This window comes from Perna viridis, chromosome 2 (genome assembly GCF_037379345.1).
Source record: "Perna viridis isolate PV_CMFRI_1.1 ecotype Kerala chromosome 2, ASM3737934v1, whole genome shotgun sequence".
In the NCBI taxonomy this organism is placed as follows: domain Eukaryota; kingdom Metazoa; phylum Mollusca; class Bivalvia; order Mytilida; family Mytilidae; genus Perna; species Perna viridis.
In genome coordinates, this window is record NC_142446.1 from 24,170,832 (window position 1) to 24,183,991 (window position 13,160).

The 13,160-nt window shown below is 32.7% G+C and overlaps 2 protein-coding genes across 6 annotated transcripts in view; one reads left to right on the plus strand and one right to left on the minus strand.

Moving 5' to 3' along the window:
- The window catches only part of LOC148624173 (PHD finger protein 10-like), a 28,979-nt gene extending 16,394 nt beyond the window's left edge, over positions 1-12,585 (minus strand). Inside the window, exons 1-6 of one of the 5 annotated variants that reach the window (XM_088566750.1) lie at positions 12,521-12,555; positions 9,115-9,215; positions 7,999-8,081; positions 6,133-7,295; positions 5,464-5,597; positions 1,112-1,195 (exon numbers count right to left, since the gene is read on the minus strand). In XM_088566750.1, coding sequence (XP_088422876.1) covers positions 1,112-1,195; positions 5,464-5,597; positions 6,133-7,094 — 1,180 coding nt within the window. In that variant the 5' untranslated portion in view covers positions 7,095-7,295; positions 7,999-8,081; positions 9,115-9,215; positions 12,521-12,555. Of the gene's footprint in view, positions 1-1,111; positions 1,196-5,463; positions 5,598-6,132; positions 7,296-7,572; positions 7,725-7,998; positions 8,082-9,114; positions 9,216-12,265; positions 12,465-12,520 lie in introns of those variants that run through there. The other 4 variants (XM_088566752.1, XM_088566749.1, XM_088566753.1 and 1 more) reach the window with 4 other exon arrangements.
- Positions 12,586-12,763: 178 nt separating this feature from the next.
- The window catches only part of LOC148624174 (uncharacterized), a 32,257-nt gene continuing 31,860 nt past the window's right edge, over positions 12,764-13,160 (plus strand). Inside the window, exon 1 of the mRNA XM_088566762.1 lies at positions 12,764-12,935. The gene's annotated coding sequence lies outside the window, so the exon portion shown is untranslated. The remainder of the gene's footprint in view (positions 12,936-13,160) is intronic.

Genomic DNA, 13,160 nt, shown 5'->3' on the forward strand with positions numbered 1-13,160 from the left:
CAATGAGCTCAATACAATGGCAATCCAATGGTAAGAAAAGAATGGGGTGGTTTAAATTATTTTTTCGCTTGGCATGGGAAAATTCAGATTTGAACTTCAGCAAGAATATCAAAATCTAAATTTTACTATAAAGAGTGTAGAAAGAAGGAAAATCGGTTTATCTTAAGAAATCTTTAGAAAACTCGGAAAATTTAAATTGGCAGGAAATGAATTGCAAAATTGTACTGGTTATCACAATCAGGTGGTTAAAAATTCACATGCTAAAAATTATATATGTATATATACGTGTAATAATGGTAGGCATATTTAATCATTTAGTGATATCTACAACTTACAATTTTTTTTATCAAAGGAGATTGCAAAGTGTACTATTAGGCATAGGAAATTAACATTTAACACACTTTTAAGAGCAGTTGTTGAATGAGAATTATTTTTAAAATGAAGAAACTGAATGAAGGAAGAACAAATGAGTTGTGATTATTTATATGTAAATGCTCATCTTAAAAAAATAATCCCACTTTTAATTCAGATTGTCATATTCTTTAAGTAAAAAAAAACCACAAAGGTATATCTGGCATTAAATAATTAACTATCAAATCATTATCAAGTTTCTGAGGACATCTTATCTCCTAAAATGGGCAAATCCATCAGCTTGGACAGAGTGATATTAACCTACTATCTTTTTCTACCATCATTTGGAAACTAGTTTTTAGTTAACATATCAAAATATGATTTTATGACAGCACAGTAAAAATATATAAACCTTTTAAAAATCCATTCACTTCTTATTTCTTTACAGATAATATTGTACAGATCCTAAACCAAAATGCAAACATCAGATCTTCTGAATAAAGCCACCTTAGCTCATAATCTGCATGTGGACTGATACCTTGTTAGTCCTACATATAGAATGCCCTTACCAATTAAATATTACAATATCATAACCATTGCTACACATACAAAGCAAATATCTTTAAATTATAACTTGCTAATGAAAAATAAATCCAGGACAGTAATCACAATGTTGGCAAGAAAAACAAATAAAAACAAGAGGCTCCCAGGAGCCTGAATTGCTCACCTGGTTTCATGACTTATTCTGAACATAACTAACCTAAATCACATTGAGTTTCAGTGACAACAAACTTGTCTCTTAAAAATTCTCTCTCCTTCATATCTACTGCTCTTCTTGTAAGTTCTAAAAAATGTAAAGCAAGCATATTAGATTCTCCGAAAATAATCAACCAACACATTCATCATTTTAGTCACATTTAACTGGGAATAAAAACCTAAAGATGATTTTTAAGAAAAAAGGTATGACAAGAAATTGACCAATCAGCATGTCAATTATACTCAATTTATACACAGAGCTTAAATTGTAAACACAATTACCAATATATACAACTGTTAAAAGATCTGGCATAAAAGAACAAAATTTAAGGACATACTTTCCAATAAAAAAAAATAAATTTGATCCAAAGCAAGGTCAAATTTCACAGCTGAAAAGGTAATATAGTGATACATATTGTATTTATAGTAAAAATCTATATCCATTTCAGTGCAACAAAACTAGAAAATAACATAAGGGTGCACTATACAGTTACATTAAGGCACACTGTTTCACACACCAAGTTACCCTGGTCAAATTTGTAAAACTTAAAATTAAAACTTGAAATTTGGTGGATATATTGTTTAAATGTAGTTAAGCATTTATACATAGACAGATATAATATATGTAATGATAAACAGGTGTAATTTAAAGGAAGAATGGTATCCGGAATGTTTCAGTCCCCTGTCGTATTAGGTTCTCTCATAAGCATCAGATGGCTGATTTTCAAAATACCTTATTTCGCACGAACTTTTGGAACTAAAATTGTGAGAGAATGAATCGAAAAGGGTCTTATTATTTTCACCCTTTTTCCACCTACTCCATGCATGCTTTCATCCTGTGGTAGTGTCTAAGTGCTTGATATTTTATAAAACATAGTAATTGACTGTTAGTTTAGGAAAGGCACCCCTGATTTGTACTAAAACTCAGTAATATTTTTTTCAGTATGTTACCATGGCTACTGGATTTTATAACAATAATCACTAAATTACTCATATATGACTTGAACCTCCACACACCAAGGATTTCAAAAATATGCACTTTTTTAATGACAAAACACTAGAAATTTCTGTGCAGACTGTCTCAAAACAGCTTTATTTCAACAAAATGAGACCAAATTTTCAGATATGACCTAACTGTATTGTACTACCTAAAGTACACATACACTTCTATAAACTACTTTCAATCCTTCAATTCAAAACTCATAACAAATCAAAATAAAAATAAATCTTTAAGCATTAGCTAATTGGTACAATTTAATAAAATTCATTATAATTCTACCAGAAGAGTACCAATGAAAAATCCTAGTGTTTTACTGAGCTTCATCAAACTGTTTAAGCTGAGTAATTGACCAAATGTGTAACATTTGCAAGAATCAATAGCTAAGTCCATATTACTCTTCATCCTAGAGTCATTCAGTTTACAATAGCAATTTATAAGTACACTGCTGCACACAAATATTCCTCCTAATTCCACAGATATTCATCCAGTTATTTAGGAGGAGTCTCTTTGTATAACCAGATCATATCAAATCATTATTTAAAAAGTTCTGAACATTATACTAGTAACCTAAGTGAGCACACTCACATACTCGCATGCCCTAAAATTGAGGTCCGAGTCCAAATAAGTGCCCTCTTTGAAAATCATTTACATTCAAGCTTGATGGTTACAAACACTTCATCGAAGTTTGAATGAAATCTAACAAATAGTGTCTGCACTATCCAGGTGAATTATCAATCTATGATTTTACCCAAGCCTTTCTTCTTGAAAGAGATCCCCTTCAATGACTTTCTGTAAAAAATCATTCCCATCCAAACGATTAGGGTAACAACACTAAAGAAAATCTATCAAAAATGTATGCAGTATCTAGGTCACAACATAGTGATAACAGACAGTCCAATCAAAAATACTAAACCCTCTGAAACTTTATTGATTGAAATATGTTTTAAATATTCACTTTTTTCACAATATTCACTTTTTCACCAGTAAACCAATGTCTTACAAGCCTAAATAAATCAGTTACATTTTCCTTACACAATTGAGACTGAAACGACCAAAGTTAAAAAAAAAATTAACAAGAGGCTCCCAGGAGCCTGAATCGCTCACCTGGTTGAATTTTGCCTTTCAGGGCAATAAATTAAACAAGAAGTTGTCCAACAGTTTTGACTCAAGAAAACTTTGAAAGGCCTTATCAAAAGGATCATTTCAGTAAATGAAAGTCTTAATCTATCATAGCTTTCAAGACATTGGCTGAAAACTGTAAACAAAAACTCATTTTTCCGTCAAGGGAAATAACTCTTATAAGAAGGCGTCTGACAAATTTTATGCCTGAAGACTTTCGTAGTCCTGAAAATAAGGATCATTTCAGCTATTAAAAGAATTTGGCTAAACCAAACGATTTAGGAGATATATGCGAAAAACTACTGTCTGACCCCTATGTTCTATTTTTAGTAACAGTGGCCATGTTTTTCAACAGATCAAAAAACCCCACTTCAATTCTATGCAGGATACCCCAAGGAACACTTATACTGAGTTTTGTTTCAATTGGTAATATAGTGTCAGAGGAGAAGATTTTTGAAAGAAATGACATTAAAAATAGCAAAGAACTTTGATAAAGGGCAATAACTCCAACATGGCCTAATAGATTAAAATGAAAATTTGACCGCAAATAGATCTCATCATGCTGAACACTTTTACCCCTTTCAGAATGGGCTAAACCTAACTGTTTTGGAGATATATGCGAAAAACTATTGCCTGACCCCTATGTTCTATTTTAAATAACGCAGCCATGCTTTTCGACAGATCAAAAATCCCCACATTAGTTCTATGCATGATACCCCAAGGAACATTCATACCAAGTTTGGATCCAATTGGTCGAGTAGTGTCATAGGAGAAGATTTTTGAAAGAAATAACATTAAAAATAGCAAAAAAAGTCGAAAACAGGCAATAACTCCAACGTGGCAGAACAGATTAAAATGAAAATTTGACCGCAGATAGATCTAATCATGCTTAATACTTTTACCCTGTCAGAATTTGGCTAAACCTAACCGTTTTGGAGATATATACTGTCTGACCCCTCTATTCTATTTTTAGCCATGTTTATCGATGGATCAAAAATCCCCACTATAGTTCTATGCAGGATACCCCAAGGAAAATTAACGATGGAAGCCAAGTGATGGCAATAGCTCACATGGCCTTCGGCCAGGTGAGCTAAAAAGTCGAACCACAAAGCTGTAAATGTCTTAACTAAACATTCAACATGAAATTAAACTAGATATCATTGAGATGGAATCCATCTCTGTGGGCTCTGCAGTGGTAGAAATCCTGTACATCAGACATGCACAACACATTCAATTTATCAAGCTAAACTCATAACAGCTGAGACACAAAACAGTTATGCAAAAACCATCTATTTGACCTTGAGATCAAAGTTCAAGGTCAAAGATGGTAAGGGAAAACTATTGACCAAATTTTACGACAAACATGATGACTTTTCATTCAGAATTGTTAACTTTGCTTTCATCTGTGGCAACATCCCTTCAGCACCTGTGTATGGAGTGTTCATATCACAACTCATAGGTAATGCCACAGCATGCTGAAACTTTGCATACTTTTTGTATCACCCTAGATTTCTAACAAGTAAGCTTCTGGAACAGGGTTATGTTGCTACAAGGTTGAAATCATCACTACAGAAGTTTCATGGCATCTTCATGAACTTGTGGATCATTACGGTGTATCAATCTGTGCCACGAAAACTGATTTGTTCAATGTGTCATAGTTTTCCTTTCCTCTTTCGTCTACCCTGGACTTCACTTTTTATGAGCAACTCGGCAGGGGTTTCTAGAGAAGCAGAGGACGCTTACTCTACCGGTGCACCTGGTCCATGCTCCAAGTTTTTAGTGGAGTCCGAGTTCCTCATTTGCTTTTGTTACTTTGCATGTATTATTTTAGTTACTTTATGTTCTTTGTTATGTATGTCAGTTTTCCACGTCTGGTCTTGGTCCCTGGATTACATTCTTTTGATTACTGCTAGACCCTTGGTTCTCTTGATTACTCTTCCATTTGATCACTATTACTGGTTTATTTCATTGTGGAATTCCTGAATCTGATCCTTGTATTTTGGCATGAGATAAATGCTTTTGTAAAAAAATAAAAGGACAAAAAGATTAACAGACAGGCACACCAAAAACATTAACCACTCCCCAGCTTTGTTGCATGGGGTAAAATAATCCATATTTTTTTACTTCACTGAAAGTAGTAACCAACTAAATACTTTGAACATAGTTGAGGTTGCATTTAACTTCCAAACAAATTTAGTTAACTAGAAAACTTTGGAGAATCTCAAGGGACTACTTACCTGGAAATTTCCTCCGAAATGATTTGACATCCAAGAATTCACTAAGCTGTTCCTGTAGGAAGAACCATTCGCCTCCTGGTCCTGCATCTTGTGGCCACTGATACTCAAATAGTTTACTGGCAGGGAAAACTGGACTGCAGAAAATTAATCAAAGATACACAGTTATTCAATTTCAGTATCTCCTACCTTTTTGGCCAAATTAGGCGAGCAGTTGGACCTAGTTACTCTAAAACCTGACATTATATCTTTAAACCCAACATTAATCAGTTACTTAAAGGTTTCAGATATCATTTATCAAGTCTCATAGCTTAACACTTTATTCTCTCTGTCTATATAATACATATACATATTCATGTTAGCGGTTTTGTAACCCTTTTATTGCAGCCGAATATCCGCTGTTTGCCATGGAGACTTCTCCCAAAATGTTAAAAAATATTCCAAAGGGAGGAAAATTCCCATTTGTCAGGCATAATATTTTGAAAACCAGGGAAAATAGCCAGTGAAATGTTCCTCGAGACATGATTTTTAGGCCCAGTACATTGTTCACTTCTGGGGAATGTTTTTTCGGCAAGTCGTAAATTAGTGCTTTTAAAACAAGGAACAAATCACTGCATGTACAATTGACAGAAAGTAATGTTATGCCTACATTTGTATTCAACAGATACTAACTGTTTGTAGTGTGAAGATCTCTCTATACTTCCAAGTCTGTTACGCTTAACTGGAGTAGGCCCAGTAGAACCAGTTTCCACAGTTGCAGACATTGGTGTTGGAGGACCTGGTGTATCTAAACTAGCTGGGTACTCTGAACAACTTGATTCTGAAATTAATTCCTGAGCAACATCATTATCTAGACCATTTAGTTTATTACAGTCTGATATGATAGCAGATGAAGAGTCCTCAGATATTAAGGATTCACATTCACCTGATATTTTTTCATTCATAGAATTTTCTTCCATTATGTCTGAACCTGGCATCTGATTGCTTTGTTCATCATCTAATACTTCCATAGGTTCATTTGTTACCTGGCTTTCAGTTACTGTCTCATCTTTTTCTGCCTTCTTCAGTTCATCTATGAAATTATCTGATTCATCCTTTTGCTGTAAAGCTGATTTCATTGATTCAGAAATTTGCTCATTTGCATCTAAAACATTTTCATTACTGGGTGAGACAGGGTTACTTATGCTTTCTAAACTGCCTCCTTCCAAGTTTTCAGAGTCATCAGTATTTTTTGTTATGATAATTGTACGATTAATATATTCACCCTGCAGCTCGTCCTGCCTGGAATCTTCATAACTCTTTATTACAAGGTTTGATTCTGTTTTTACATTTGGACTAATTTTCACCGGGTCCGATTCTGAGTCCGAAGTTTTATTTGGTTGAACAGTAGTAATATTTTCTGTAGAGATTGAGGAAATTGATTTCAATACTTCTTGACTCATATTGGGTACTCCTACACAACGTGTATCATGGACAGTATTAGTTTTTACATTAAAGCTGTTAATTCCACTCTCTAGCAAGTTTTGACTACATTTACTAGTGATCATAGAAACCTCCTCATTCTGATTGCTATATTCAGAAGGCAATGTATGTACCTCAGTGTCAGTGTTGTCACTATTTATTTTTGTCTCCATATTATCTGTTTTATTCGTTCCTGTTGTCCCAATGTGAAACGATAATGATTCACTTGTGATACTTGAAGTTCTTGTAGATACAGAAGGTGAATTTAATGCATCTTCAGACTGAATTTCACTACCAATACCAACTTCAACTCCTTTGCTCTCCTGAACTTGGCTGAGTTCTTGTAATCTGTCATCAGGTATATTTGTTCTAACCTAACAAGATAAAAAAAAATCATTGAATCAACAGGCAATGAAGAAATAAGAAATATTACATTTAACTAAAACATGTTTCCCATTCCCACTATATTGAAAAATAAAATGATTAGCAGCACAGCTTGATAGGACTGCCAAGGTAGAACTCTGAGCATTTGGGGCAAGCATGATCACACCATTCAAACTTGATACAGCTTTGGATTTTGATTACAATTACATATTTGACACAAGACAAGAATTTGATCAGAATTGAAGTGGTAACTTTTTGCACACTTACTCCTAAATGATTGCAGTCAAAACCTTCAAAATCAATTCAACCTTCCTTTCTATTTTTGACCCCTTCTTTTAAAGGAGCTGGGGCAAGAACCTCCAAAAACTATAGGGCCCTCATGCATGTCCCTATAATGACAATATGTAAACATTTTAGAAAGTTCAGATAAGTTTTACTTGAGTTATCGTAAATAGATTTTGGCCCCTTTTACTCAAAAACCATAGGATATCTATAGCTAAATTCTGATTGAACATAACTTGCAGCTATTTTCAAAAAACAACTAATAAAAACTTAAAAAAAAACAAGAGTGGCCAAATTTTAAAACAGTTAAAGATCAATCTATTCTGTAAAAAAAAATTCTTAAAACAGAATTTCTAAAGGAGCACATTCAGGTTAACAGTAAATTATATCTATCAATTCTAATTAAAATACCTATTTTCCTCATTTCAGATCTTTACTTTCAAAGAGTTTAGTGCCACAATCTCAAAAAAACTATAGGGCCATCTGCTATGTCCCTAGGAGATGTGTTAAATTTAAAAAAAAAAATTAAAATCAGGTAAGTTTTAATTAAGTTATCATAACATTCAAATATTTTGAAATGGTAAAAATGAAATTTTACATGTGAAGTATTTTGTGTGAGTTTGAATTAACATTGTAAAATTTGTCTCCTTGTCAAGGCTTTCAATAGATATTTTGAAAGCAGGCAAAACTGTTTGAAGTAAATGGATAATGTACGGTTCTATTCAACAAAATATTTTGTAGAGTAGATGGTAAAACTTCCATGGAAACAAGTTCCAGTCACTATAGTGAAAAATGCCTGTCTGATGGAGGACTTAAGATTAAATATTTGAGTACCCAACTAGCAAAAGAATTGTGATCTCTTGTGAAAAGTTTCCACTCAATTACCTGTCAACAAGTTAACAATACACTTATAGCTGATACTGATACAATGTAGCTGATAAGAAAATCAGCAGTGTAAAACTCATGAGTCCCAACAAAAACAAGATGATGCACGCTATGTTGTGCACAGAATACCCCACTCAAACTATTTCTGTCAAACCAGGAAAAGGGAAAAGTAGTACAAGTAATCATGCAAAGGCAATATTTCAAATATCTAAGCATTCCATTCCATAGAAAATGAAAAAATCTGTTACAAAAATTTCCATCAAGCGTCAACTTAAAAACCAAGACTATACATGTCTCAACCTGTGTCTATGTCATTTATTTATCTGTGTCTTCAATATACACATTTATATTAACACTACGCAAATTAAAAAAAAACTAAAGTGTAGGTTACAAATTTCCATGTGTAATGTCCTAATGATAGGATATGCTACTGAAAAATTTGGCTACTTCCAACATGCTAAAAATGTTGGAAAACATTAACCGAATTTCTCAATTATAGGTGGTCTTCATCTTCAATATGTATGTAAACACTGTGGTAAGTTTGATTACTATTAGTTCAATTTTTTCTTCTTCAAAAAATGACTTAAACAGTGGAAGCAAAAATATCTAGTATTGATTAAATCTGTCAAGATATGTACTTACAAGATCAGGTTTCAATATGTGACTACGTGTCTGTTGTCTCTATAAATGCACCCAACATTCAAGCTGAAGACTTCTCAACTCAGTTTTTGGGGCCAAAAAGTCTGTGCATTATATGAAGTATATGTGTAAATATGTCCAGGATCAAGAGTTTCTCCATGACAGATATTCAAAATAGAAGAAATATTATGGAATTTTATCATATTTGTTATTAATGGAACAGATGTTATGAATTGGAGTCCTATCAGCACTTATTAAATGAGCACCAAAATAGTCAAATCAGTTAGTTTTCTGGAGAAATTGACACTTTGCCTATATCATAATAAATCAGCATATTTATTGTAAAAAGAATGGCCTAGTAAAAGCTTTTCAGTATTTTAAGGTGAAACATGATTTCACCTGACATCGCAAGTTTCAAAATGACCTAAAAATAAGTTGTATACATCTGGGTTTTTCCATGTCATTCTTATTCTTATTAAGTTTTTAAAGATATACTTTGTATCTATCTTGTTTTTCAAGACTTCAATTTTAAAACAGTCATATTTCTTGTATTTAATGAAGTAATGCTTCTAATTTTTGAACAAGTTATAAGAACATAATGAGAATGGATGGTGAATATGTCATAGACAACAACCCCACCAGGATGAAAAATGTCAGCTCAATAAAATGGTTTACAGCAGTTAACACTTATGAACTGCAAAGTGGTGTGTAAATTTATCCAAACCATGCAATGGTATTACTATGTACTGATTGTCATATTGGCTGAGTTATAGGTCCAAGGCTTGTCATATTGGCCAGAGGCAATGCCAAAGGGCAATATGACAAGCCTTGGACCTATAACTCAGCCAATATGAAAATCACTATATAATGATATCTTTCTTAATTAACTACAGGTTTTAACTATTATTCTATGTAGCCTAAACTGCCTATGGTATAAGTCATTTTAGAAAAAAAAAACATGTACGCTTTATAAGATTACCCTGATGTGACTTATCCCAAAATTATGCTTTTCTTGACAGTAAGGTTCCACTGTTGTCATGAAGACTTTTATAAACTCCAGTCACCCTTAAGGTCTACAAATTTTATTACATGCAGCTCATAAAGGGTAAGATGAAAGGTTAATCATTTGCATTAAAATGTGTCATTACATCATCTTAGTATGCATAGTTTTTTGTTGATATTTTCTTTTACTTCAACGGACTCCACCAAATTTCATCTGCTTATATTCTAAACTAACATATTCAAACAATTCCTCTTGAAAATAGTGTACAAAAATGTAGTTTTCAATCATAAGTTTACTTCTGCAACGACGCCTTGCTAAACTCTTTAGAGTTATCTGGAAGCTTGATGATAAGTTTAGAGGTACTCAAATATGCATATATTGGGCTTGCAAACCTGGCCAGTACAAAAAAATCTGTATTGGCCTTTGCATGAGGAAATTATTGATTTGGCAGTTTTACTTGTATTTAGTCAAATATGTTTTAGTTAATTAATTAATAATATTTTGAATAGCCTGTTCAAAAATCAAAAACATCCCTTATAATTTAATTTCATAATTAAATCAAATCCAAATATCAAGAAGTTGTTCATTACCAAAATGTCATTTTGTTTAGGATTCTTTGAATCGCAAAGTGCGGACCAATCAACATTAATGATGTCAGGGTACCAAAGGAAATTCAAAATAACTTGCTTTACTGGAAGAGAACCAACCAATCAGACAGCATGTTACAAAGCAAATTAAATTATTACTTAAAAATAACTAAATTCAGATAACTACTTTATCAGTCTCGCAACACACATTCTAAGAAATTTTAAATAAATGCACATACAGGTTTTTACATTTGATATTTATGAACAAAGAATATCAACTAAAATTTCCATTAAATATTACTTTTTTGGATAAAGCACAGTAATTTTTTGTAGTTAAATATGCTGCATTTGCCATTCTTAAGAATTGTTTAATCAAGGTGCTGATTTGACACAATCCATTCATAACTTATTATCATTTGACTAATTTACATGTGCCAAGTAAAGCACTGATTTAACTTGTTACTAATGTTATATAATATTCATTCCACATGGTATGCTGATTATGGATTTGTTTATAATAAATTAACATGTACTTAAGGAACATCTGCTATATGGAACAAATATATATTGACACATATGCATCCTTTCTTGTTAAGAACACTATTCATATATGCTTTATACAGACACAGAAACATTAAACATTCTGTGAACACCATACTACTGTAGCATTACCTGCCCCATCATACACTTTAATAGATTATCCCTTGGAAATCTTTAATTTACAATACAAAATCTCCTATGGCGGTGGAAAAAAAATAATCATTAATCTTATCAAGTGCCATTTCATTATCAAGAAATTGACTCTGGTAAGGACAAATGCTAACAAAATCTAACCAATCCATTAAATGCACAGCTGTAGCAGAAAATTTCTCAAAGTATCGCAATTAAAAATACTGTGGAATTGCGTTACCTGAAAGCAATAATGCCCTCATGAGTGGAGCTAAATGGAAGAAGAGTCCAACAATGTTAAAACAAAATTTAAAGGCCAGATATACTATAAGTAAAAAATGTCTGCATGATGGTTTAAGGGTCCTGGGGTTTACAGTACATAAACTAATTCCAAATTCCTCCATCTCATGACATCACAACAAATAAATGGAAAAATATTACTACACCTAAGATTTTATAGGACCAAGCTGCTTCAAGAAACCTGGGTATGAATCAGTTTCTTTTGGAGTGTTTCTGGTTTCACCTGTCTCATATGGAGTGTCAGGTTTCGCCGGTCTCATATTAACTTACAAAGTATACCTTTTTGAATCTTCACATGATTCAGTGCAACCAGTGGCAGTGAGGTCAATAATGAATTGATATCCTTTGGTACAGTGATATTGTTGGTTTATTCAAAACTATCTCATCCTTATTATATTCTGAAACTATGCATCTTGCTTTTTTTTTTAAGTGGGAAATTTGAAATAATCATACAAAACCTCTTATTTGTAGATAAATGATTATTTTCAAAGATTAGAAGATCTCAAGAAAACAATTTTATTTTAATCAGTGTAATTTTTAAGCATAACAGAAACTCCATATCCTACTCTTCCAGTTCCACTATAGTGGGCACTACCTTGAATAGTGAAATAATTAAACATATCTGGAAATGTTTCGTCAGGGGGACAGCCTTATTTCGGTACTAATATAGTATTATCATTCTGCTAATTTAGCCAGCGTCAGGTTTGATCAAGTAAGTCTGGAGAAACTGTAATTGAGTGGCTCGCATCCACAATTCTGCGATACAACTGAAGAAAACGAAGCGTTTACACTGCCCTTTAAAATTGAGACGAAGGGTATAAGTTCTATACTTTTACTTCTATAAGTATACCGTGCTTAGATCTGGACATTCGATTTTACCGGCTTCTTTGTCGTCAGCCATTTTCGACGCTTCGTTTTCTACCTTCATTACAGAAGATTCATTACCTACTGACATATTTTACATTTATTTTTAATAAATTGAGACAAATTAGTGAATGATTCGATGAAGAATTAAAATTGTACATCATTAACATTTTCAAAATACAACATGTAAAAATACTTTTTTGTTCCATTGAAATCCTTTACTTTCTATCTAAAACAGGGGAGGTAATAAACTGTTATCGACTGGCCATTGCAACAAGCCAGAAGGTCACGGAATCGGGACACTGGCTACCCGAATGACGGATGGGATGTCCATTTTACGGAATGTGGTATGACGGCAAATCGTACCATGCTCTACAACGACTAACGCCTGGTGAAAACAGGTTTGAATCTTCCATTTTTTCATAAAAAACAAGAATTCATATATCTTTAAACTTTTTTAAATTTTTATGCGGTTTTAAAATTTATTTCACTTTTAAAAATTAGACAGTTTGAATTGCTAGTTTGACTGGATATACAATTTTGAATTTTGAATTAAAAGAAATTATGGTACCGGTGAAAAAGTAACATATGATTTCGTTTATAACCACGAGGAACCATATTGGTTT